Source organism: Rhinatrema bivittatum, chromosome 7, assembly GCF_901001135.1.
Source record: "Rhinatrema bivittatum chromosome 7, aRhiBiv1.1, whole genome shotgun sequence".
Lineage (NCBI taxonomy): Eukaryota > Metazoa > Chordata > Amphibia > Gymnophiona > Rhinatrematidae > Rhinatrema > Rhinatrema bivittatum.
In genome coordinates this window covers 30,460,004-30,487,633 of record NC_042621.1, presented here as the reverse complement: position 1 = coordinate 30,487,633, position 27,630 = coordinate 30,460,004, and the positions used below count along the sequence as shown (strand labels likewise).

Genomic DNA, 27,630 nt, shown 5'->3' with positions numbered 1-27,630 from the left:
CCGAAGCCTACCTTCACATTCCAGTCCATCAGGATCACCAGCGTTTTCTACGCTTTGTGATACTGGGTCACCATTATCAGTTCCGAGCGCTACCTTTTGGCCTAGCAACCACCCCCAGAACATTCTTCAAAATTATGGTGGTCGTGGTGGCAACACTGAGGAAGGAATTTATCTTGGTACACCTTTACTTGGACGACTGGCTTATCAGGACAAAGTCTTTGGAAGAGAACCGGCAGGTGACCTGCTGCAGGAATTTGGTTGGGTCGTGAACTCTGGCAAGAGCAGTCTGCAGCCCTCTCAATCACTAGAGTAGCTGGGGGCCCATTTCGACACCAAGGAAACTGATGGAACAATTACAATTGATGACCAGTGCTCGCCCCAAGGTATGGGACTGTCTTCAAGTCCCCTGCCTCATGGGGACTTGAAGATAGTCCCCATGAGGCAGCGGTCCTTACTGTTATGATGGAACCCACTGTCCCAGGACTACTCAATTCGACTCCAACTAACAGCAGAGGTATGTTCTCAGCACCAGTGGTGGCTACAGGATGACCACCTAAGTAGAGGAGTAAGCCTATCCCCACCGAACTGGATATTGCTCACCACGGTTGCGAGCCTGCGAGGGTGGAGAGCCCACTGTCAGGAACTGACGGCCCAGGGACAGTGGAACAAGGAAGAGGTGGAATGGAACATAAACTGCCTGGAAGCACCTGCAATTCAGCCACAAACTCAGAGGCAAAGCGATTCAAGTAATGTCGGACAACGCTACAACGGTGGCTTACATCAACCTCCAGGGAGGAACCAGAAGCCAGCAGGTGTCTCTGGAGATATAAACCCTCTCATGGCATGGGCGGAGATAAACCTGCAAGGGATCTCTGCCTCCCACATCACAGGAAAACGACAACATCTCAGCAGACTTCCTCAGCAGAGAGAGCCTGGACCCGGGGGAATGGATGCTGTCGACCACAGCCTTCCAACTGATAGTAAATCGCTGGGGCCTCCCAGCCATGGATCTACTGGCCACCCATCTTGGTGCCCAAGTTCCCAGGTTCTTCAGTTGCAGACGAGAGCCACATTCCCAAGGGATCGATGCTCTCGTCCAAACTTGGCCAGAGGAAGACTTACTGCTCGCCTTCCCCCCCATGGCCGCTGCTGGGCAAGGACATCCGCAAGACAGAACATCACAGTGGACTAGTTCTACTACTGGCCCTGGATTGGCCAAGACAACCATGGTACGCAGCCATGCAAAGACTCCTTGCGGGGAACTCTATGTGCCTACCTCCACACAGGAACCTTCTCCGGCAGGGTCGATTCTGCACCAAAGATCTGCCTCGATTCTTACGGTCTAGCCCTTGAGAGGACTCACCTGAAGAAGCACGGTTATTCAAAGGCCGTGATTGACACCCTACTACACAAGCGCAAGTTCTCCACATCCCTGTCATACATACGGATCTGGAGAGTATTCGAAGCCTGCTGCGAGGACCGTGGGATAGTCCCACAGACTGCCAAGATCCCCATGATTCTGGAGTTCCTACAGGACAGTATGAAGAAGGGGTTGTCACTCAACTCCCTCAAGGTCCAAGTAGCCGCACTGTCCTGCTTCACAGCCAAAGTGGATGATATCCGGCTATCAACTCATCCGGATTTGTCCTGCTTCCTGAAAGGGATTAAACAACTCCGGCCACCCCTGAAGTGGCCGTGCCCCTTTGGAATCTCAATCTAGTATTAGACTTCCTAGCAGGGGCTTCCTTCAGACCAGTGCACGGTCTGTCACTCCGCCTCTTAACATTGAAGACTGTATTCCTGGTGGCAATATGTTCAGCTCGTCGCATCTCCGAACTACAGCCACTATCTTGTCGGGAACCGTTCCTTAGGTTCACCCCTGGAACTATACAGCTGCGCACCATCCCCTCCTTCCTACCGAAAGTGGTTTCAAATTTTCATTTGAACCAGGCCATCTCCCTGCCATCTCCGTATGAACATAAAGACTCGGAAGACTCACGCCTTCTTCGCCATCTAAATGTCGGCAGACTCCTGGTGCGATACCTGGAAAGATCGGAACCGGTGCGCAAAATGGATCGCTTGTTCGTTCTTCACAGCGGGAAGAAACAAGGTGAAGCGGCCTCGCATGGCGACCATAGCCCACTGGATCAAAGAAGTAATCAAGGCAGCCTACATAGAGGCAGGAAAACCCTTACCACTACAGGTTAAGGATCATTCTACGAGGGCACAGGCAGTTTCTTGGGCAGAAACCAAGCTGCTGTCGCCCGCCAAAATCTGTCAGGCGGAAACGTGGTCCTCCATACACACCTTCTCCAGGTTCTACCATCTGGATGTTCAGGCCCGAGAAGACGCAGCCTTTGCAAGGGCAGTACTAAGTGGGCCACGGGCAGCCTTCCGCCCTGTCCAGGAGTAGCTTTTGTATGTCTCACAGGACAAGCAGGATGTTAGTCCTCACATATGGGTGACATCAGGATGGAGCCGAATCACGGAACACTTTTGTCAAAGTTTCTAGAACTTTGACTGGCACCCACTGGGCATGCCCAGCATGGCACTAACCCTGCATCCAGTAGGGTTCCCCCTTCAGTCTCTTTTTTTTTTCTGCGCAGCAGTAGCCAAGTGGGTTAAGGAGTTCTCTAGAGATTCCTGACAGGAATTTCCTGACGGAACTTATTTCCAAAATTACACAACTGTTCTACCCCATAGGGGTCACCCTATCGATTCCATACTCTGCGGTCATAAGGTAAGGCTTTACCCTCATTTGCGGTCAATTCCCATTGAGTTTTCCCTTCAGGGCCTACTGGCCATCGACCGCAGCGTGGCTAAATTTTTGTCAAGGCCATGGCGTCAGGTTTTCATCGGTGCCCCGATTGTCCTCTGACAAGTGTCCATCACGGACCCGCATAGGGTCTGTGTGTTGTGTTTGGGGTCGGACCACGACGTCTTAACTTGCACCAAATGTGCCCTAATGACACCAAAGGGCCATAAGGCCCGCTCAGAGAAGATGGAGTTTTTTTCAGGCAAAGCCACTGACTCCATCGAACGTTTCGACATCATCTGAGCTGGTGCCATCGACCTCTCGCCAGCAGCGGGACACCGGTGCTGTCCACCCAGCGCCAACTACTCCGAAGGCATCAACTTCTTCCTCTTCGGCTCCTGAGAAGGACCAAGGAGAACATCGTGAAAAGCGTCGACACCGTAATCGGAAGGCTTAGTCCGCTGATCCAGGCAAGCCTTTTGCATCGGCATAAACAGAGCCACTGATAAAGAAATCCCATCCAGAGAAGGCCCCATCCTCCTCTGCGACTGGGTCACCGAGGCGTCCCCCACCTTCATTGGTACCGGAAGCCGCAACTTCACTTTTACCGGTGGACCCTCCGGCTACACCAGTACTGCCTCGTACTCCGGAGCTGGGGTTCCACACCCCAGGCTTCCGCAAGGAATTGGATCGGATGATCCAAGAGGCCATCGGAAAGGCACTGCAGGGCTTCCAGCCTCCATAGACACGCCAGCCCCAGTCGCTGACCCAATTCCCACAGTGCTCGCACAACTACTCGGCAGGCTGGATGCGTTGATTGGTGCCCTTCCACCGGTAGAATCGAGGATACCGGTATGTCCAACGCTTCCCACCCCAATCCCTTTGCCATCGGACGACGAGGAAACACAGAGGCCGGAACCTATGCCCGGGACGTCTGGGATCTTGCCACCGACTTGCCCATTGATGTCACCGATACCATCGACACTGCTTCGTCCTCAATCTGTGCCTCCATCGATGCTGTCGGTGCCTAGGCCTGATCCTTCAGGAATAGCACCATTTCTTCCCTCTGGAGATCCTATGGGAGCCGGTGATCAGCCTTACGATCCTTGGACTAATGATTCTTCCCAGGATTCTGATGATCTACCTTCAGAACCATCTCCCCCTGAGGAGAGAAGACGTTCTCCTCCAGAGGACCTGTCCTTTATTAATTTTATAAAGGAAATGTCTGAAGCCATACCATTCCAACTTCAGACGGAAGAGGACTCCAGACACAAGATGCTGGAAGTGCTCCAAGTCGTAGATGCATCCAAGGACATCATGTCCATACCTGTTATTGAAGTCCTCCTGGACTTGCTGAAGAGGAATTGGGAGCATCCAGGCTCTGTACCACCAGTGAATCGAAAAACAGATGCCACCTACCTGGTACAGACAGCCCCTGGTTTACAAAAACCACAGCTCGATCACCATTCTGTGGTTGTAGAGTCAGCCCAGAAAAAGGCACACCGTTCTAAGCCTCATTCTTCCATACCTCCAGGGAAAGAACAGAGGTCCCTGGATGCATTTGGCCATCGTATTTTCCATGGCTCAATGCTTATTTCTCACATTGCTTCCTACCAGTTATACATGAGGGACTTATTTAAAAAGATCCAGGAATTTTCTGAGTCTTTACCCGACCAGCTTCAGGATCAACTCTATACCCTGGCTCTGAAGGGTCTAGATGCTGGCAAGCATGAAGTCCGCGCTGCCTATGACATTTTTGACACTGCTTCTAGGATGTCCACAGCAGGGATGAGTGCACGAAGATGGGCCTGGCTGAAGTCCTCTGACAAGACCAGAAGTACAGGACCGGTTGGCTGACCTGCCCTGCACTGGAGATAATCTGTTCGGGGACAAAATCCAGGAGACCATAGCACAGCTCAAGGACCATCATGAAACGCTACGCCAGCTTTCGTCGGTGCCTTCTGATTTCCCGTCCACCTCTAAAAGAACATTCCGAAGAGACTCTCAGCGGCCGTCCTTCAAGCCATGGAGATAAGATAATAGCAAAAGGAGCATGGAACCATCTTAGCAACAAAAACAACGCCACATGGTTATGAAAAATTTAAAGTTTGAACCTGAAAGAAAATTTAGCATTAAAAGTTGCATGCTATAGAAAAGAATCAGGTGTTATCCTTAGTAACCAGGGATCCACCAGAATGCCTCATTAATCTATTATGTTTGCCAGGCCACTGCCAAGTTGGAAATGGGGCCCTAGAGCTGGAAATTTTAGTCATCTTTGATGCCTCTGAAGATGAAGCAAATCCACGGTTCTGAAGAATAGGAATGGCATCAGTGATAGTGCAGATTTTAGAAGTCACTCCATCAGTGGAAAAAGATAAGCCAAATGGATGGAGCCATCTATACTTACATCTTTCTTGCGTAAAGAAAATGTTAACTTCCCGCAATTCTTGCCTATTTTACAAACTGGCTTGTGAAAGGTTAGTATAGATTGCTGTTTCTTGGCCTTCCCATGACCAGATGGTTTGCATTTTTAGCAGCTGTAGCTACCTTTACTTTTACTGTGAAATCATGAAAGCAGACAATGTTTCTAGATCAGTTATTAGATATACCTATTGCCTGATGGGCTCTATCCAATTTGATGGCAGGAAGATCATTTGCTCCTTCCTCTGAGTGAGACACAAGGTGGTATTTGCAGAAACGCTCCATCAGAGCTGTGCAGTCAGTGTTTTCTGGAGATTCCCGAAAGCCTCTGAATCACAGGTTTCCTCATCATACCCAATTCTCCAAGTCAGCCAATTTTTCTTTTGTAGAAATTCTCATCTTGCAGGTCAGATGAGACTTTTGTAGAGGCCTCCGCTTGAAATTCCATGTGGTATCAAGTTCGTCGATTTGATGTCCCAAGGTAGCTATCTCCTCCTTAATTTCTTCCATCATTCCCAACAACTCTTTCTTATAATCTTTTAAATCTTTGCACAGACTGCAAAACCATTCCCTGAATTCGTCACGGGAAGGAAGGTCCACTGAAGGGATAGTTGGTGCCCTCACCAAGGTTTGAGAAATCTTCTAGGCCTTCCAGGTGATTGACATCGCAGCCTTCCCTGTCCTCAGTGATAGGAGAACTGGCGAAAATCAACCAATTTTCGTATACCGGTAGCAGCCATCGTGCCGCTGACGCAATGGAGCAGTCTTGCCGATGAGAGAGAAAAAGGCTCTGATGAAGCAAGATTCGCTAGATGGGGAGAGGAGCTCTGCTGTAAGCTTCCATTTCCACTGGTGACGTCACTTCCTCTGTTTTACCACTTTCTCAGGCCAAAGTAATATCCGCGCGGGAAAAACAGGTGCTCATGATTGAGCGCCTGCTTTCCTAATGCGCCCCCATCCACTTCTCCCGGGTGCACGATGCAGTCGGCAAATGAGCTGCTGCGAAAAAAGGAGGCAGTAGGGGAAATTGTGTGTCCCTGGCACCTCCTCAGCATTGGGCGCCCAGGAGAAGTGGCTGTGCGCAGGTTAGAAAACAGGTGCTCGTAAATTGTCTGCTCTCCTAACCTAACTGCTGTCGACACTTTTTTTTCACACTGCTTTCTGTCGTTCTTCCAACTAAATATCGTCACGATATTTATTTTTGAAAGTTAAAATGTGTATGTCAGGCACACAATTTTTTACATCGGGGGGGAGGGGGTAATAGTTAAGAGCTTCATTAACATGGCATTTACATGTGATGAGCACTATTGGCTACTCCCTGGTTTGGACGTGCGTTTTGGACATGCAGATCCCCTTATTGCATCAGGAGTTATGGGACGTGCGTCCAAAACGCACGTCCAACCACGGGTTAATCTGTGCGTTAACCTGAGCACACAGTATTGCATCAGCCTGTCATTCAGGCCAATTCAGTACGCTGCGCTCAGGCCGAGCGCACAGTTAGCCCCCGTTTGGATGTGCGTTTTCGACACGCTATTATTACCCCTTATACAGTAAGGGGTAAAAGCGCATGGAAAACGTGCGTCCAACCCCCCCCCCCCCCCCCCCGCCCCGAAACTAATAGCTTGCTCAACATGAAAATGCATGTTGATGAGCCTATTAGTTAGTCCCGCTCGATACAGAAAGTAAAATGTGCAGCCAAGCCGCACATTAACGCCCAAAGGCAGGTGTTAATTTCGGCCGGCACTGGGAAAGCGTACAGAAAAGCAGAAAAAACTGCTTTTCTGTACACCCTCTGACTTAATATCATAGCGATATTAAGTCGGAGGTCCCAAAAATAAAAAAAATTTTTAAAATCTGCCTGCGGGTTGGAAAATGGACTCTCAATTTTGGCGGCGGCCGTTTTCCAAACCCGTGGCTGTCGGCGGGTTTGACATCCGATGTCGGTAAAATTAAGCGTCTGCTGTCAAACCTGCTGACAGCCACCGCTTCTGCCAATAAGGAGGCGCTAGGGATGTGCTAGTGTTCCTAGCACCTTCTTATTAACTCAGGCCCTTATTTGCATAGTGAATCGCACGCCCAGGAGAGTGGGCGCTCGCCTCAGAGCGCCGGTTCTCCCGCGCATTTTACTGAATCGGCCTGTATGTGATGGTTAGTTTCAGGAGCTGTTGGTGCCCTCTAGTGGAACTTTTTATATATATCCATCTGAATGTTCTGCATTTTTATGCTAAGTCAGAAAGTCTATTTGGTATGTAGAGAATTGTTTAATAATTTCTCTGAGGACAAGCAAGATGGTAGTCTTCACAAATTCGTGACATCATCAGATGGAGCCCTGATACAGAAAATGTTTGTCAAAGTTTCTAGAACTTTGACTAGGCATACTGAGCATGCCCAGCATGCCCTATACCATGTGTCCACGTGGGGTCCCGCTCCAGTCTTTTTCCACGGAGCTATATGCCTTGCTGTGTGAGTGAGCTCATTTTTGGCTGTTTTTGGCCTTGTGGAAAACTTTCTTTTCCTAGCGTGTAGCAGATGGACTCAGAACCAATGGGGAATAATGTGCTCCTGATAGCAGTTGGAGACTGATCAGATTTCAATCTGACGTCAGCCCTAGTACATATATCTCTGCAGGAAACTGTGCTATTCAGTATTTTCCATCTCCATAGTTCGGGACTCTATACACGCTTGCACAGCGTTAGAGTATTGTAACCAAAGAAATCCAAAACAAAGAAGAAAACTTACCTCTACAGACGAGCCACGCTCTCCTGCAGTGATACCTACGGGTCCCTCCCTCAGTCAAGAATTCCTGAGGTGATTTCCGCGATCCCTCAGAGGTAGGCCTCGGTCCGGCAGCCGGTTCCTGGCATGGACTTAGCCCCCGGCAACAGCTGCGGCTGAGAGGCAGCGGGTGCAACTTCGAGCGCGGTGGCGGTGAAGGTACTTTTTCCTCCCCCTGCAGCCAGAGTCCGCCCGGAATGAAACTGGGAAACGCCAAGACAAGGTAAGGTAGAAAACTTCTTAAAAGTCTCCGGTCTCCGAGGCTCGAATAGCCGCAGAGATCGCCAGCCGGCGTCAGTGCTACCGGGTTGATCAGCCCTATCCGAGCAAGACCCCGGTCGGATACAAGGGTCCTCCCACGTGGAGACCCTCCGATGTGGTCGCCATATTGGTCGCGTGGTCACCATCGCTATTTTCACTTGATCGCCGCCCTGTCCGCCGATTCGATCCGTGCACACAGAGGCGAGCGCATAAGTGCCGTGCGCACAGCGACTCGCACAAGGGCACCGGGCGCACAGTCACACGCTCAATGGTGCCGGACGCATAAGTAAACCCTGTGCGCACAGTGGCGCGCACATCTTATTGAGCGCACATCCGACCTACACGCACAACTTCGGCACACCCGGAGCGTATAACTCAGCCTCACGGCGTATGCTTGAACACACAAACCAGAGTTTTCTGCAAGCCTACGCACACAAACCATGGCACCACTGGACAAGAATCTCAGGGCCTCTGTCCAGCATGCCACATTAGAGCTGCGCAACACGAAGAGGCCACAGCCCTATGTCTACAGTGCGAGGAGGATCTGGGTGAACCAGGCCAAGGTCTTCTCCAGCCGGCACTGGGATCCGGATCTGGCTACCCCCAGCAGGAGCCTCCCTCAAATGGGGCTCCCCAGGGACGCAGTACCTCTTAATTTAGACCCAGCATCTTTCTCCTGGGTAGAATTCTTCAAAGGCCTACATACCTTTGTCCATATGCAACCAGTGCCCTCAATGACACAACCACAGCCTCCCCCAGAGGACCCTAACATCCCGGGACCCTCTAAACCCAGAGAAGTGCCCCTCCCTCCTCAAAGCCCCAACATAGGGGACACGGACACCTCTGACGAGGATCAAGACTCCTTTTAGAAAGGGGAAATCCCTCCAGGAACGGAACCTTACCGAACCATGAGGCAGTTCTTCACCAAAAACGAACTATCAGACCTCGTGGCTCACAGCTTGAAAGAGCTCGCTATCCCAGGCACGAGTGCCACAGGGGAACCGAAGACGAACCCCCCCCTCCTAAGAGGGACTCCGTCAGGCCTCCCGTCATTTCCCTTTGCTGCAAGCTGTTCAACAGCTGATTGACCTGGAATGGGAGGCTCCGGAGGTCACGTTCAAGGGGGGACGGACTCTGGCAGCCCTATACCCCCTGGACCCCACTGCCAAAGATCTCCTGGCATTCCCCAAAGTGGATGCCATGGTCTGTGTGGTCTCAAAGTGCACTACCATTCCAGTCAAGGGAGGAGCGGCACTCAAGGATGCCCAGGACAGACGTCTGGAATCCATTCTCAAACAGTCATTTGACGTATCAGCTATGTCACTACAGATCGCGGACTGCTGTGCCGTGGTGACACGTGCCTGCTTATCAAAGACCAGGAACGCCACAGCACCCGTCGAAGCACTAGAACCAGCAGTATCATTCCTCACAGATGCGACCTCCGACCTGGTGCGCACCGCAACCAGAGGCGTTGTGGCAGTCAGAAGGCAACTCTGGCTCCGAAGCTAGTCAGCCGACGCGATGTCCAAGACTAGACTCATGAGAATGCCTTTTAAGGAAACCCTTCTGTTCGGAAGCGAACTGGAGAAGTTAGCCGATAAATGGGGCAAATCCCCAGTACCGCGGCTACCGGAAGACAAGAACAAGAGAAGTCAGCGTCCCTCCCCCGAATATCTAAGGGCAGGGGATCACAGCGCTTCAAACCGTACAAAAGTACATATCAAGCAACTCGCCCCGCAGTCAGGGGCGAGTCCTTTCGGAATAAACACAGCAAGAGGGGAATCGGCGTGGGTCCAGGCCCCAGCCGCACCCTGCAATGAAGATCAGCCGACCCATCCACAGGAAGAAGCCATAGGGGGCAGACTTGCCCTATTCTACCAAAGATGGGTCGAGATAACTTGGACAAGTGGGTCCTAACCATCATTCGAGAGGGATATTATCTGGACTTCCACAACATTCCTCCGGACAAATTTGTGAAATCTCCCTGCCACGACCCTTCTAAGAGGATGGCAGTGGAAACCACACTGACCAAATTGCTCTACTTAAAGGCCATAACGCCGGTGCCCACGCATCAACAAAATACTGGGCACTATTCCATCTATTTTATCGTTCCCAAGAAAGAGGGTGTATTCCGGCCCATCCGGGACCTCAAGTCCGTCAACCGCCACCTGAGGGGTACCTCGCTTCCGCATGGAAACCCTACGCTCGGTCATAAGGGCGATACAGCCGGGAGAATTTCTCACATCCCTGGATCTGTCAGAAGCCTACTTGCACATCCCGGTTCATCACGAGCATCGGCGTTTCTTATGCTTTGCGATCCTGGACCCACCACTACCAGTTCCGGGCACTACCTTCGGGCTAGCCACAGCACCCCGAACGTTCACCAAAATCATGGTTGTAGTGGCGGCGACACTGAGGAAAGAAGGAATCCTCATACACCCACATCTGGACGATTGGCTGATCAAGGCAAAATCCCTAGAGAAAAGTCATCAGGCGACCACCAGAGTCAAAACTCTACTGGAGAACCTCGGGTGGGTGGTCAACACAAACAAGAGCTGCCTGCTGCCCTCCCAGTCTCTGGAATACTTGGGAGTCCGGTTCGACACCAGACAAGTTAAGGTTATTCTGACTCCTCCAAGGAGAACAAAACTGATGAACCAATTGCGAAACCTGTTAAGCAGCCTTCGCCCCAAGGTGTGGGACTACCTCCAAGTCCTCTGTCTCATGACATCCACACTGGAAGTGGTTCCATGGGCGAGAGCTCACATGCAACCCCCTACAGCGTTCCCTTCTGTCACGATGCAATCAGATGACCCAGAAGTACTCCGTTTACCTCCAGCTCCCGGAAGAAGTTCGAACCCAGCTACAATGGTTGCTACAAGAAGACCATCTGAGCAAGGAAGTAAGGCTATCCCCGCTGACCTGGATCGTGCTCACCACGGACGCGAGCCTATGAGGGTGGGGAGCCCACTGCTTGGAACTGACCGCAATGGGACAAGGAAGAGTCGGGATGGAACATCAACCGACTGGAAGCACGGGCAGTCAGGGTAGCCTGCCTATGGTTCAGTCAGACTCCGGGGCGAATTGGTCAGAGTCATGTCGGACAACGCCACAACAGTTGCCTACATCAACTGCCAGAGAGGAACCAAAAGCCAACAGGTATCCCTGGAATTAGATCCCCTAATGGCGTGGGTGGAAGCAAACCTACAAGGGATCTCACCATCCATATCGCGGGAAAAGACAACATCACTGCGAATTACCTCAGCAGAGAAAGTCTAGACCCAGGGGAATGGAGGCTGGGTTGATAGTAAACCGCTGGGGAACACCAGCCATGGACTTCCTGGCAACCCGGTCCAACGCCCAGGTTCCCAACTTCTTCAGTCGCAGACGGGAACCACAATCCCAAGGGATAGATGCCCTCGTCCAGGCCTGGCCCCAGGAAATCCTGCTTATACGCCTTTCCACCATGGCCGCTACTGGGCAGGATCTTCCGCAAGATAGAACACCACAGGGGACCAGTACTTCTAGTGGACCCGGACTGGCCAAGAAGGCCGTAGTACGCAGATATGCGAAGACTACTGTCAGGGAGCCCTCTCCCTCTACCTCCACACAGGGATCTGCTCCAACAAGGCCCGATCCTCCATGAAGACCCAACTCTATTCTCTCTTATGGTCTGGCCATTGAGAGGACACACCTGAAGAAGAGCAGATACTCTGAGGCAGTGAATGACACGCTACTCCGAGCACAAAAGTTTTCCACATCTGTAACCTACATACGAATATGGAGAATATTCTAAGCCTGGTGTGAAGACTGCAACATCCTCCCCCGGACAGTCAAAATTCCCACGATTCTGGAATTCCTGCAGAATGGCGTACAGAAGGGCCTGACTCTCAACTCTATCCAGGTGCAGGTGGCCGCGTTGGCCTGCTTACAGAGCCAAGGTGGAGAGCGGCAACCTAACCTCTCACCTGGACGTCTCCTGCTTTCTGAAAGGGGTCAAACAGATCCGACCATCCCTAAAGTGGCCGGTACCTTTATGGAATCTCAATCTAGTTCTAGACTTCGTAGCAGGAGCCTCTTATAGACCCACTTGCGGTCTGTCCTTCCAATTACTAACATTGAAGACTGCATTTTTAGTGGCAGTCTGTTCTGCCCGTCGCATCTCCGAGCTTCAAGCACTGTCCTGTCGAGAACCGTTCCTCAGGTTCACACCGGGATCCATACAGCTACACACGGTCCCCTCCTTCCTCCCAAAAGTGGTTTCTCACTTCCATCTAAATGAAACCATCTTGCTGCCATTGCCAGATGAGCATAAGGACTCAGAAGTCCATCTGTACTTACCTGATAATTTCGTTTTCCTTAGTGTAGACAGATGGACCCAGCATCCCTCTTTATTAATAAATATTTATTTATTAATTTTATATTTAATAAATATTTATTAATAAATATTTATTTATTAATTATTAAATAAAGAAGTTCACCCCTTCTTTATTTTCCTACTCCAAGTTAAGGCTTCCTTGTTATAATGTAACTGTATGCTCCGTATCTCTTGTTGATTGGTTAATTGTATATTCTGCTTAGTTCATTGTAAACCGAATTGATTTGATTTGTATCAAGAAAGTCGGTATATAAAAGCCTTAATAAATAAAATAAAATAAATAAAATCCCGCCCACGGCTGCCGACAAACACAGAAACCTCGAGTTACAATCCCCGAGAGCAAGACAAACATGGGTAAGCCAGCTTTCCTCTAATTAGGACACCCATACCTACCGGGTGTTGGCGTTTCTCGGTTGAGTGCACTGGCGGTCTCCAGCTACATCCACTTCAACCAGTTCAAGTTAACCAAGTTAACCAAAGTTAATCAAGTTGTTCAGTCACACGTATATCCACAATTGCTTTTCGAAGAGAATACTGAAGAGCACAGCTTCCTGCAGGGGTATATGTACTAGGGCTGACGTCAGATTGAAATCTGATCAGTCTCCAACTGCTATAAGGAGCACACTATACCCATTGGTCCTGAGTCCATCTGTCTACACTAAGGAAAACTAAATTATCAGGTAAGTAATTTCTCAATTTTCCTTGCGTTTTCGTGTTTTGTTTTGGTTTTTTTCTATGCTTTTCCATTGCCAGGTCCCTCTCAATGCCATTACCATAGTGCTCCAAGTCAGGATTTTTGGTGATTTCGATAAGTTTCCTTTTACGGTCAATTCCCCGTGGCGGCAGTGCAACGCTACCCGGTGACCATCTGTGCCCTGCTGCCATCGTTTTCGGTTCATGACCCTTTCCTCTTGTCCATCATGGCCACATCCAGTTTTTGGCAATGACCCTGGTGTTCAAGGATCATATCCATTACGGATCTGCATGAGATGTGTCCTCTGCCTGGGGTCATTGCATAATGTATGGGATTGCTGCTTATGCGTCCAGATGACCCTGAAGGGATGTCAGCTTCGACTCGACAAGAAGGAACATCTCTTCGGGCCAAAGAAGTCTGAGCCGGCAGCATCGAAGGACCAAGGAGCCACCTTGATGGACACCGTCCCATCGACATTGACGGGCTCGTTGGTTCTGTCGATGCTGCCGTAAGGCGGGCGCTGGAGACAAACCATCATCTATCTTGTCCAGGCCAAGAACATCTGTTTCCTTAGCACCGGGGAAAGACAGGGCCAAGCATAGAGGGAAGCTAAAGAATCATCGGCACTGGTCCCTGTCAATGCATGCTGCCGGGTACGGGAATGCACTGGCTTTTGCCACAATGCCCCTGAAGCGACCTTGTGGTGAGGAGTGCTAATACTCCATCGATGCCTGGAGTCCGTGATGGTCTCATCCGATCTTGATGCCAGTCACAATCCACCTCATGGGTCTGAAGAGGATCTGGCCATCCTTCATTCTTCCCCGTTTTTGTGTTTGCATCGGCAATATTTGAGGAGAGCTGGAGCGCCAAGTCCAGCTAGCGGTCAACCAGGCGCTGCAGGGCTTTGGTCCTGTGGCATTGGACCTGGTGCTGCCCATCATCCTTCTGCTTCTGAAGAAGCTCAATGTGCTCTTTAGTGTGTTACCAACCCAGCTGGTGCCAGTTCCAAGGAAAGTATCTGTGACCGGTGGGGCACTGAGGCCTCCCCCTACTGATATGGTTGCTGATTCCTCTGAGGAGGAAGCTCCAAAGAGGCCGTCAGAGACACAAAGGCCTGCTGCCTCCCATTCAGTTCTACCGGTGCCTGCACCTCTGGACAAAGGGCAAGCACCTAGGGACCCATCCCCTGTGGTTTATGCTGACGATGAGGAGCCCTGTGACGCCTGGGGGGATGATGCGTTGGAGTCCTTCGAGGGCTAAGTGGGTCTTCCTTCAGAACTTTCTCCAGAAGAGCGAAGGAAGTCTCCGCCTGAGGGCCTTCACAAGTTTTGTGAAGGTGGAAATCATCCTGTATCTGTTATTGATGGAAGAGGATGCCAGGTACAAAATACTTGAGATCCTCCAGTTTGTGGCGTTTCCTAAGGAGATCATGGCAGATCCAGTCACAAGATCCTTAAGGAGTTGCTGCTGAGGATATGGAACACCTCCTCACAGTGTCTCCAGTTAATAAGAAGGCAGATGATGTCTACCTCGTCCAGAAGGCTGCCAGATTCAGTAGGCGTCAGCTGCCCCACCAGTTGGTGGTGGTCGAATCCGCCCTCAAGTGGGCCAAGTGCTCTTGGACTCGTTCCTCAGAGCCCCTGGAGAAGGACCATAGAGCGATGGATGTTCCTGGGAGGAAGGTGTTTCAAGGTGTCATGCTCATTGCCCACATTTCTGCATATCAGCTCTGTATGAGCCATTACTCATGGGACATCTGGAAACAGGTGCAGGAGGTAGCTGAGCAGCTGCCTCAGCAGCAGCAGGACACCCTCATGTCGCTGGTACATAAGGGCTTGGAGTGCAGAAAACACGAGGTCTTGTCTGACCTACAATGTTTTTGAGAAGGCATCGAGAGTCTCTGCAGTGGGAATAGGATCCCACAGAATGGATTGACTGTGGGCCTCAGATCTTTGACCAGAGGTCTACAGAAATGACTCGCTGATATACTGTGTGCTGGAGAGAATCTCTCCTGAAGTAGAGTAAGGGATACTGTGACCCAACTTAGAGACCACCTTCCAGTAACCAAAGAAGAAAGCTCATTGTGCTGGGTGACTCTGTCATCAGAGACACTAATTTGGGAATTGTTCTAGAGGGAAACACTACAGTTAATACCTCCCAGGATCATCGGCCAACAGAAATGCCTTTCAGATAGTCAAAATGATCCAAGAAGAAAGCAAAGACTCTAAAGCTGATATTACCATCCATCTGGGAACCAATGGCCTTACTAGTAACAGCATCCAAGCGGTACAGAGAGATTTCCAGTTTCTAGCAAAGCAGATTAGTCACATGGCGAAAACCATCACCTTTTCAGAAGTGTTACCTGTTCAGGGAAAGGAGAAGGAGAGGCTAAATCATATTGATAACTTCAATGTATGGCTCAAATCCTGGTGTAAGGAACAAAGTTTTGGATTTATTGGTGGCTAGGACCGTGTATGGAACAAAAAAAACTATATGTCAAAGATGGCTTACATCTCTCTGTGGCAGGAAAAAGGATCTTAAGAGAGAAATTCAAATTATTGTCATAAGGCATTTACACTTGAAGCTGGGGGTGGCAGAAAGAAATTAGAATGTCACCCCCCCCCCCCAAATACAAATGCAATGGAAAAGGGTGAAGTGGATAACAAAACTCAACTAAATAAGTCACAAAAGGAGTCCAAGAAAAGCAGTAACCTGAACAAGAAAAGCTGGAAAACTATGAGCACAAATGCTCGTAGTTTGAGCAATAAAATCCCAGATCTGCAAGCCCTAATGGTGGAGGCGGACTTGGACGTTGTTGCTGTCACGGAGACGTGGTTCATGGAATCTCATGATTGGGATATGGCAATACAGGGCTATAACTTATTAAGGAAGAACAGAGAGGACAGGAAAGGGGGAGGAGTGGCTTTTTATGTCAGAAATAACATCCAAGCATCTGAGCTGCAGGGAAGATGGGGCAAAGAAGAAACACTATGGGCCGACCTAAAAAAAGTATGATGGGGCATCAGTTTTTATTGGAGTGGTTTACAGGCCTCCAAATCAAATGGAAGAGTTTGACAAACATCTGGTTGAAGACATCCAAAAGATGGGAAAGAAGGGAGAAGTGGTGGTGGTTGGATATTTAAATCTGCTGGATGTAGACTGGAGAATCCCTTCTGTAGAATCTAACAGTAGTAGAGAGATAGTGGATGCCCTGCAAGGGGCTCTGTTCAAACAAATGGTAATGGAACCCACGAGGGAGGGAGTTATACTTGATTTAGTTCGCACTAATGGAGATAATGTCTCTAATGTCCAGGTAGGTGCCCACCTCAGCACCAGTGATCATCATATGGTATGGTTTCATATCACAAATAGGATACGGGAAAGTAGCATGAAGACCCAAGTCTTCCAGTTCAAAAACACGGACTTTGATGAAATGGGGAAGTACCAGGAGGAAGAACTAGAAGGCTGGGAGAACAAGAGAGATGTGGAACAGTGGACCAAACTAAAAGGAGCAATTACCAAGGCAACTAATCTATATGTTAGAAAAGTAAAGAAAAGCAAGAGAAAAATGAAACCTATCTGGTTCTCAAAGGAGGTGGCAGACAAAATAAAAGCTAAAAGAACAGAGTTCAAGAAATATAAAGAATCCCAAAGAGAGGAGCACAAGGAAGAATATCTGGTGGAACTGAGGGAGACGAAGAAAGCGAAAAGTCAAGCGGAAGAAAGGATTGCCAAAAAGGTAAAGCGAGGTGACAAAACAGATACATCGGTGAAAGAAGAAAAGTCCAAAGTGGTATACTGAAATTGAAAGGTGAAAAGGATCAATGGGTGGAGACAGATGAAGAAATGGCAGAAATATTAAACAAATACTTCAGTTCGGTATTCACTAAAGAAGACCCCAGAGAAGGATCGACGCTAGTTAACAAGAAACTGGAGGAGAGCGGAATGGATGAAACTCTGTTTACAGAAGAGAATGTATGGGAAGAGCTAGGAAAACTGAAGGTGGACAAAGCCATGGGGCCTGATGAGGGTTCATCCCAGGATACTGAGGGAGCTCAGAGATGTTCTGGCAGCTCCGCTGTGACCTGTTCAATAGTTCCCTGGAAACGGGAGTGGTGCCAAGTGATTGGAGAAGAGTGGTGGTGGTCCCGCTTCACAAGAGCGGGAGCAGAGAGGGAAGCTGGAACTACAGACCGGTTAGCCCTCACCTCGGTGGTGGGGAAAAGTATTGGAGTCGCTGCTGAAGGAAAGAATAGTGAAACTAACTACAAGCAGCAGAATTGATGGACCAGAGGCAGCATGGTTTCACCAAGGGAAGGACCTGACAGACAAATTTGATCGACTTTTTTGATTGGGTAACTAAGGAATTGGATTGAGGAAGAGCGCTCGATGTCTTCTACTTGGATTTTAGCAAAGCTTTTGATTCGGTCTCGCACAGGAGGCTTGTGAATAAAATGAGAAGCTTGGGTGTGAGTGCCAAGGTGGTGGCCTGGAGAGCAAACTGGTTGAAAGACAGAAGACAATGTGTGATGGTAAATGGAACTTACTCTAAAGAGAGAGGTGATGAGCGGAGTGCCGCAAGTGTAATTGTTGGGACTGTCCTGTTCAATATCTTTGTGAGTGACATAGCGGACGGGATAGAAGGTAAGATTAGTCTATTTGCAGATGATACTAAGATCTGCAACAGAGTGGACACGCCGGAAGGAGTGGAGAGAATGAGATGGGATTTAAGGAAGCTCGAAGACTGGTAGAAGTTATGGCAGCTGAGATTCAATGCCAAGAAGTGCAGAGTCATGCATATGGGCTGTGGAAATCCGAAAGAATTGTATTCAATGGTGGGTGAAGGGCTGATGTGCACGGAGCAGGAGCGAGACCTGGGGGTGATAGTGTCTAATGATCTGAAGTCGACGAAACAGTGTGACAAGGCGATAGCTAAAGCCAGAAGAATGCTGGGCTGCATAGAGAGAGGAATTTCGAGTAAGAAAAGGCAAGTAATTATCCCCTTGTACAGGTCATTGGTGAGGCCTCACCTGGAGTACTGTGCTCAGTTCTAGAGACCGTATCTCCGAAGGGACAGAGACAGGATGGAGGCAGTCCAGAGAAGGATGACCAAAAAGGTGGATGGTCTTCATCGAAAGACTTATGAGGAGTGACTGAAGAATCTAAATATGTGTACCCTTGAGGAAAGGCGGAGCAGGAGTGATATGATATAGACATTCAGATACTTGAAAGGTTTTAATGATCCAAAGTCAACGACAAACCTTTTCCGTTGTAAAAAAAAATCAGCAGAACCAGGGGTCACGATTTAAAACTCCAGGGATGAAGACTCAGAACCAATGTCAGTAAATATTTCTTCACGGAGAGGGTGGTGGATGCCTGGAATGCCCTTCTGCAGGAAGTGGTGAAGACCAAAACTGTGAAGGATTTCAATGGGGCATGGGATAAACACTGTGGATCCATAAAGCCTGGAGGATGTGAATGAAGAGAGAGAGGTATGGGGGTGGCTTGCTGGAATGACGGCTACTACCTGGTGATTAATACCCTTATTCAATAAACTTTCACATGGTAATGAGACTCCAACATTGCTCTATGCTTCAACGGCAAGAGAAAATGTGGAAAAGAGGATTTCATTCAGGCAACAACCAAAAAGGTAGCACAGTCTGGGTAAACAAATAAGCGTGGGAGTAGCTTGCTTGTTGCGGCGGTTTCTACCCCAAACCACTTAAGCCTGATACTTCACTTTCAGTGCATATCCAGCATAAATCTCTGCTTCAACGGCAGGGGGGAATGAAGATATAAGAAGATTTACATTCAGACAGCAACCAACAAGGACTGAATTGCACAGTCTGGGTAAACAAATAAGTGTGGGAGTAGCTTGCTTATTGCGGTGGTTAACAACCCTAACAAATTAAGGCTGATACTTCACTTTGACTGCATATCCAGCGTTGCTCACTGCTTCAATGGCAGGGAGAATGAAGAAATAGGATTTACATCCAGCCAATATCTAACAAGGCATTGATCTGAGCAGTATGAGTATACAAACATCGGGGTAACTTGCTCGATACGACGGTTACTACCCTCAAACATTAAGCCTTATACTTCACTTTGATACAGCTCCAACACTGCTCTCTGCATCAGTGGCGGGGTTGGAAGGAAATTAGAATCAAAAAGCTAACAATAAGGGCCTTGAACATCGGTGGCCCACTTACGAGCAGTTCCCATGAAGATCTGCAAGGATGTGATGTGGAGTTCTCTCCACACATTTACATCTCATTACTCTCTGGATAGGGTTGGATGAAGTGAGAGTAGGTTCGGCCAGTTTGTCCTTCTAAACCTGTTTGAGGTGTAGAACCCAACTCTACCCTCCTAGGGCCTGTTGTTTGGGGTCAGGTTGTCTCCCCTCTCTGTTACCAATAGCACTATTTTTTTATGCCTGTTGGCACCTGGTTGGGTGTCTATTGATCCCTTTTTGTGTTGGGGAGTGGCCTGCAGCTTGGTATTCACCCATGTATGAGGACTACCATCCTGCTTGTCCTCAGAGAAAAGCAGAGTTGCTTACCTGTAACAGGTGTTCTTCCAGGACAGCAGGATGTTAGTCCTCATGAAACCCTCCCGTCTCCGTGGAGTTTGGTTTCTCCTATTTATTATAATCGTAATTGTATGTTAGGAGACTGAAGAGGGATCCCTCATGGACGCATGGTATAGGACATGCTGAGTGTGCCTAGTCTAAGTTCTAGAAACTTTGACATAAGTTTTCCGCATCATGGTTCCATCTGATGTCACCCAGGTGTGAGGACTAACATTCTGCTGTCTTCGGAGAACATCTGTTATAGGTAAGCAACTCTGCTGTGTTGTGTTCTCTCTGTGTCTGATGTCCATATGCCATGCAGTTGTGTGCAGTATGTATAAACATTTATATTGCATTTACAGTCTCATCTTGCCAAGCAGCCAGCCACACCTACAAGAGCCTCGGTAAGGACTACTGTACTGTTATTGTTACATCGTCTGAATGAATTAGCATATAAGTAGACTCCTGGAGTATGAGGCAGCAGGTATTATGTTTTTATATCATTTTAGTGATGTGTGGGGGTGGGGTGGGGTTAGGAAGGATTTGTGTTCTAAGTCAGCTAGTCTACTTCAGTTTGCAAATCCCATCAGCTGTATTGTGGAGAACTATAAAAGTAAAGCAGCGTGCAGAAGTGATCCAACCATTGTAAAAGTTTTGAAATAGAAATGAAATTGAATATAGTGTTTTATGCCTCAGTTAAATGTTCTGGTTTGCTTTCACTTTCCTTAAAGATGTTACAACGAAGGTGTTAGGGAGCGCTAGGAGAGCGGTCCCATTTCCAAGGAGATTGTGTGTCCTTGGACCTCTGCACAACCCCAGAGGGCTCCAAGGTGGTACTGAGGCAGGCGGGTCATGTCTGAGCCTGGGCTGAGACCAGGAAGCCAGGCCCCTGCTGACCTGCACAGCCTGAGTGAGACCAACCACGCACGGTTGGTCTCTGAGTGGTCCTCAGACTACTCCAGCCCTTTCGGACCTGCCGCTGGGGACGGCAAAGGCAGCAGGCTGGATAGGAGAGATGAAAGCTCTGAAACATGAAGACTCAAGACTAACTTGGAGACGTGAAGACTCAGACGAGAAGCTTGAGCACGAAGACTCAGGATTAAGGTTCAGGAACAAAGTCTAGTACTGGCTTGAGGCTGCGACGCAGCGCACCCTACACAGTCCACCACAGGGCGGACCCTCGGGACTGGTCGCGGACCACGCTTGAGTGCGAAGCAGACTCCAGACGAATACATGGAAGATGAAGCCGGAACATGGTGAAGATTCAGTAGAAGCCTGCACTGAGACATGCCCTACACAGCCGCCCATGGCTGGTCACGAACCACGCTGGAATGGAGCAGGTTCAGTCAGAGTCTTAGGCATGGACGGAGCAGCCACAAGAACATCCGAGGGCTGAGACGAAATTCAGGATAGGGGACCAAGACTAGACTTGGCTTCAGGCATGAGACAGGGGACCAAGACGAGACTTGGCTTCAGGCGAGGATGACCATCTGGAGGCTTGCGCTGCAGACGAGAAGACAGGCTCATGCCACGAGCTGACGAGACACGACATGGCACGCCAGAAGAGGTAGCAATGAGGAACCACGGGTCCAGGAAGCAGAACCGGAGACGAGGCATCAGGAAGACCACATAACATCAGGAGACTACGAAGGATATCCAGAAGAGACCAGGAACATGAACGATGAGGAATCCCACGAAGAACAGGAAATAGCAGGAGCGAAGACGAGAAGTTCTTGAGAGGAACTAACTCCTTGCGAAGGCAACTAAGGACTGGAAGCTGGGCCCTTAAAATAGGGCTGAATATCAGGAGACACCCAAGGCGGAGTCCAGGTGGGGCCTGGGGCATTTCCGGCCACGGGCCCTTTTAAATCTCTGAAGGAGGCGCGGCCCGTGCCTTAGGAGCAGGAAGTTGTGCAGGACCATGGCCAGCGGCCCTGCACAGATGCTGACGATGGAGGAGCAGGGCTGGGCTGAGAAGCAGGCCCCGATGCCGGAGGCGGCTCTCTGACGCAGGAGGCAGGCTGGGGAGCGGCTCCACGCCACTAGGGAGCCCGAGGACCGCGGCCTCTGGGCCACGAGGTGGATGAAGGCATCGGCGGCACTCCCTGCCACGAGAAGCCCCGAAGTCCGTGGCTCCCTGCCACAGTGAAGAGCAGAGACTGCAGCTCCTGCCGCAAAGAATGTAGGCGGCTCCGTGCCGTGAAGGTAAGCACCTGCTTGCGGCTAGGCCCGCGAGCAGGAGCGTAACAAAAGGTATTCAAATTGCAACTTGGTGTGGTCCATTCTGCTGAGCTTCTGTTCCATTTGTGCTTCTTTGCTGCTGCACAGCTAGAAATAAATATAAGCTATTCGTATGTATCCGACTTTTTAAAAACAAAATAAACTTTGATTAAAAAAAAATTACAGTAGCAATCAATGCAGCCTCAGACATTTTGTAGTTTAAAAGGTCAATTGTATAGCAGTCTTAACTAGCAGATTACATAAAGTAGCTACTGAAATAGCCAAATTAACAAGTTTTAAGCAAGTGTTAGCATTCGGTATCACAGCATCAGATACATAATTCTTAAATTGTTTATGGTAGACTATAGAAAGCATTTACATAATGGAGATTAACTCAGCTGCTTAGTAAACTGGTTTGTGACATTTCATGGCCACAACCAACCTGCCAGTACCTACCTGGTTGGTTTCTTCGGGGTGTTAACCTATTGGTACCAACCTGGCTATCCTATGGCTTGCAGTTCTGCTTGATTTAAACTTCTTACTCTAGGAGCCTTCATTTCTCAACTTCATGCCAATGATGGTGTAATCACAGAGCAATTGGTCGATGAGCTTTTAACCTTACTAATGTCCCTGCAAAATAATGTTTATCTTCTAACAAGCATGTTGGGGTTCAGAAAGAAATGTGATTTTATAATGTTTCAAGGAAAAGGTGGGTTTTTGTTTGTTTTTTTTGGTTTTTTTTTTAAACTGTTTAGGGAGGTGTAGAGGTGAATGTCAAAGTGCTTGACTCTTAAATCTTTAAATGTAAATTGTCATAAATGTTTAATGCATTTTTGTAGATGTAGCAAAGCTTGCATTTTCTGAGAAGTTGTAAAGAGTTACAGCAAATGTCAGATGTACTCAAAATGTACAGACGAGGCTTGGGTAGTACCCAAGTAGCGCTGTGCACTGAATCGGGGGTATACTGTGACCTATCACTGTGTTTCTGCCACAGTCACTTTATGCTTTCTGTACTACTCTTATATCTGGGATACCAAGAGCTCATATGTTTGCTTAATGGGCTTGCAGGCCTTGTGAATAAGTTGATTTGCATATTTACTGAAGACAGATTTTGGTTATTTTCACCGTGTTTTCCTATAGGAATCACCAGCCAGAGCTCCTACAGGATCTCCAAGAACTGGCCGAACTGGTCCTAACAATGTACCTAGTGCCTCACCGATTGGATCTGTCAAGAAACCAGATCCAAATATTAAAAGTAGGTGTTTGTGTTATTTTTGTCTGTAGTGAAGGAACAACCTTAGTCTCCTTTTCTGTTTGTTTGGGATTTTTTGGTGCTGTGTTCATCCCAAATTAAAAATGAGATTTTATTACAATCCACATTTCTGCTTGTTAAACAGCAACAGAACTAAAACCTTTGCCATATAATACCTCTAATAGATCAGCAAGTGTCTCCAGTGCCAGACAAGAGACCCCATAACTGTTAGCAGCCTGTAGATGGCAAACATTTTCTGAAATGTTTTTGAAAAATAGAACTTGCCATACAGACTGCTAAATAGTTCCAGGTTGGATCTGTGAATACGATCAGAGCTCCGAGGGGTTCCGTCTGGGCATAAGAACATAAGAAAATGCCATACTGGGTCAGACCAAGGGTCCATCAAGCCCAGCATCCTATTTCCAACAGTGGCCAATCCAGGCCATAAGAACCTGGCAAGTACCCAAAAACTAAGTCTATTCCATGTAACCATTGCTAATGGCAGTGGCTATTCTCTAAGTGAACTTAATAGCAGGTAATGGACTTCTCCTCCAAGAACTTATCCAATCCCTTTTTAAACACAGCTATACTAACTGCACTAACCACATCCTCTGGCAACAAATTCCAGAGTTTAATTGTGCGTTGCGTAAAAAAGAACATTTTCATGTCTGTCTAGCCTCCAGGCTGGTTCTCTTCTCTCCAGCCTTTAATTTTTCCAAGTCTTTGTGCCGTTTATATCTGAAACTCTTGTGTAATTTTTTTTCTCACCCTTATCTTGCTCTTCCCCCCCCCCCCCCCCCCCCAACCTTATTCTCATGGCTTTGGTATTTGTGCTTTCCTCTAACTTCTGCTTCACCAGTCCTGAACCTATGGTATATCCTCTCATCCAGCACACATGGAGGCAGAGTTCTAATTTTTTTTTTTTTTTTTTTTAAATGACATCACTAGAATATGTGATTTTCAGAACCATTTCAACCAGTATTCTCTGCCTCCAGCCGTTGGATGGGAGTTTAGAGTTTTTGCTTTTGCAGCCATATAAAGAAAAGAAGGAAAAAGAGGAATTTGTCAGATTCAGCCCTTTTACTATTGTCAGAGTGGTTAGATTTGTGGCCCTGCTCCTGCAGATGGTGCTCCTGCAGTGAAGTGAACCTTAGAGAGAATTTTTGTTTGCTCCTTTACCGTTTACTGTAAAGCGGCAGAGTGTCTGCTCTCTATTTCAGCTAAAAAAAAAGGCATCAAGACATGGCTTTTCAAACAGGCCTACCCAGACACTAACCAAACCTAGACAAGGTCCACCCTGCCTCGCAGAACTTGCCTTACAATATATTTATGTATATAGCTAGCCCAGTTACTTTATGTACTCTCCCAATGATGTAAATATAGTAAGTTTCTATAGCTGTTTTGGTTCCTCTCCACTCTCTCCTCTTTACTTCATTTCAGTTCTCTACTCTTAGTCCCTCTCGTTCCCAGCCCTTTTCTTGCCTGCTCCCCACGCCCCACCCCCGTTAAATGTAATTTTCCTTTCTTTGAGTTAATTGTAAACCGGCGTGATGTGTTCTACGAATGTCGGTATATTAAAAATTCATAAATAAATAGTACTTGGCGCATTAGGTTGAGTTACCTGCTTTATGCAGTGAAATTGTTAGTTCTGCCACAGCCGAGAGCCATGTTAAATTCTCTCGATGTCTGAAAAGGTTCGTCACTGTGGCAGTTGCAGTGCAAAGCGCAATTCCTTTGAAGGAACCTTATGCTCCCTTTGACGCAGTAAAGCTGAATCGCCAGAATTGCTTAAAGCTTCATGTACAGTAAAGAAGGTACTTTTGCTTGAAGCTGCAGGTAAACAGAAGCCTCTGCTAGAGCAGCTTCGGTTACCCAAGAGCCATCAACAGCAGCTGTTCTAATGGCTGACTCGGAAGTGGCAGCCATCTTGATTGACACGCTAGGAATGTTGTCGTCAAGGCTAGGTCCCAATTTAAGCCAGGGACTCCGAAATTAGTTCCAGGCTTAACTTTTTTTTCTGAATCAAAACAAGAAGTTCCTGGTTGCAGCTCTGGAGTGTTTTCACCAGAATTTTTCAAGTTTTTACATCAGGCATTTCATGCCTTACAGGAGGGGTGTGATGATGCACAGCAGGTACGAGGTGATTTTTCTGCTGCTGAAGTTTTTAGATCACAAAAGAGAAAACGGATGGATTCAGATGAGGCTGAAGCTTTTTCTCTGGATTTGGATTGTCCACCATCTTTAAGAATGGAGGATGAGAAAGGAGGAAGTGTTAATGAATCTTTGGAAGAAGGTGAGATTGTCAGCAGAAGATGAGGTTGTTCCATAAGGAGATGTCTGCATTAATACTTCAGGTCTCTGTTGCGTTGCGCCTTGAGGAGTCAAAATATGAGGCGGCTCCAGGTTGGGATCCAATTCTGAGGGGCACGCGTAAAACAGCTTCTACTTTTCCTTTTCACCCAGAGATTGAGGCTATGATTATGGCTGAGTGGAAACTTCCTGAAGCATAGAAGCTGAGAATTTTTAATAGATTGTAGCAAAACCTAAAGACCTGGCTTTTCAAACAGGCCTACACTTGATCCACTCCTCTCCCACTAAATCCTTCAGTAACCTCTTTATCCCTTTATTACACCTACTACTAGAGATTATTCCCATTTGCATATCCTCTTCCCTCTGTTCTTGTTCCCATCCTCCTGTTTTATCGCACTTTTCTGCACTTAATACAGTACATTCACCTGATTACCACCACGTTGTTTTAATGCTATCAATTGATTTCTTCCAATGTTATAGTATAGCATAATCAGTTGTTTACCCCAATGTTCTCCCTGTCATCCCTCCTGCCATTTCTTTAGCATAATTAAGTTCATTATTTATTAAGCTGTTCCTTACTCAGTTCCGAGTTTGATGTAAAGCTTGTTACTAAATTTACAGTTTTATGTAAACCGATGTGATGTCCCCCTACTAATGTCAGCATATAGGTACTGGATCGTCTTTTTCAGCAGCTCTTGCTAGAAAGACTACTATTCTTGTGGAAGGAGGAGGTGCCTCCCTTTGAAATGCTCATGATAGGACGTTAGAGACCATACTTAAGAATCTTTTTTCTGCAGGTTTGTTTGTACTACAGGGAGCGGTTTGTGCACGTTACGTTGCCAGATCTCTGCTCTGGATTCAGTAGAGGTAGCAAGCTCAGAAAAGCTAGAGTAGGCTACAGCCTATATATCTGATGTTTTATATGACATAATCAGAATCTTGGCTAGATCTTTTGGCACTTTCTTTGGGAGCCAGATGTCATCTTTGGTTAAGAAGTTGGTCTGCTGATTCTTTATCAAAATTTAGACTTTTTCATTTACCTTTCAGGGATAAATACCTTTTTGGGGAAGAATTGGATCATTTAATAAGGAATCTAGGAGATCCAAAGATTCAGAGATTACCTGAGGATAAGGTTAAACTGAGTTTACGGCTTTATAGAAGCCATAGTCCGTTTATGGAAGCTAAGAGATATAGACCGGTCAAGCGAGTAATGCCTCAATTTTTGAGGTAAAAGTAGATCCCAGGCCTTTCGTGGGGCAAGAAGACCAAGAGGAGCGGTTGCCCGCTCCACCGGTGGTCCAAATACACAATGAAGTCAGGAGGATTCATTTTCTCGGAGAGCCTATAAGGGGGTAGGCTACAGGTTTTTCTTGGAGAATGGATCAACACTACTTGAGATCTATGGGTTTTGAATATAATCCAATATAGTTATGCCTCAGAATTAAGAAAATATAGGATCTTTTTGTAATCTCACCCGACCATTCTCCCATCAAGATTGCTGCAGTTCATGAGATGTTGAACAAGTTGTTTCAATGCAGGCAATTCATCTGGTTCCAATATCAGAACATCAAAAGGGATGATATTCTATTTATTTTGTGATTCCAAAAAAGAATGGTTCATTCAGTCCTATTTTGGATCTAAAAGGGGTAAATTTAGAATATTTATATACCTCTATTCCATATGGAATCTCTTTATATGGTCATAACTTCAGTATGCAAGGGCAAAATTTTATCGTCCCTAGATTTGAAAGAGGCTTATTTCCTAGAGTGTAGCCAGATGGACTCAGGACCAGTGGGTTATGTGCTCTTCTGCTAGCAGATGGGAGACTGAGTCAGATTTCAAAGCTGACATCACCCTAGATATACCCCTGCAGTGACCTCAGCTCCTCAGTATCTCTGTCTCCTAGCAGATGTGGACAATATCCCACACAGTAGTACAGGGCTAGGAAAATTACAGCAAGAAGACAAAATTACCTTAAAGAAAATCGAGTCCCGCT

General features: G+C 47.7%; 1 protein-coding gene across 2 annotated transcripts in view; it reads left to right on the top strand.

Moving 5' to 3' along the window:
* The window catches only part of DYNC1LI2 (dynein cytoplasmic 1 light intermediate chain 2), a 215,008-nt gene that overhangs the window by 118,237 nt on the left and 69,141 nt on the right, over positions 1–27,630 (top strand). For both annotated transcript variants that reach the window (XM_029608195.1, XM_029608194.1), the window contains exons 10-11: positions 20,215–20,256; positions 23,213–23,327. In XM_029608195.1, coding sequence (XP_029464055.1) covers positions 20,215–20,256; positions 23,213–23,327 — 157 coding nt within the window. The remainder of the gene's footprint in view (positions 1–20,214; positions 20,257–23,212; positions 23,328–27,630) is intronic.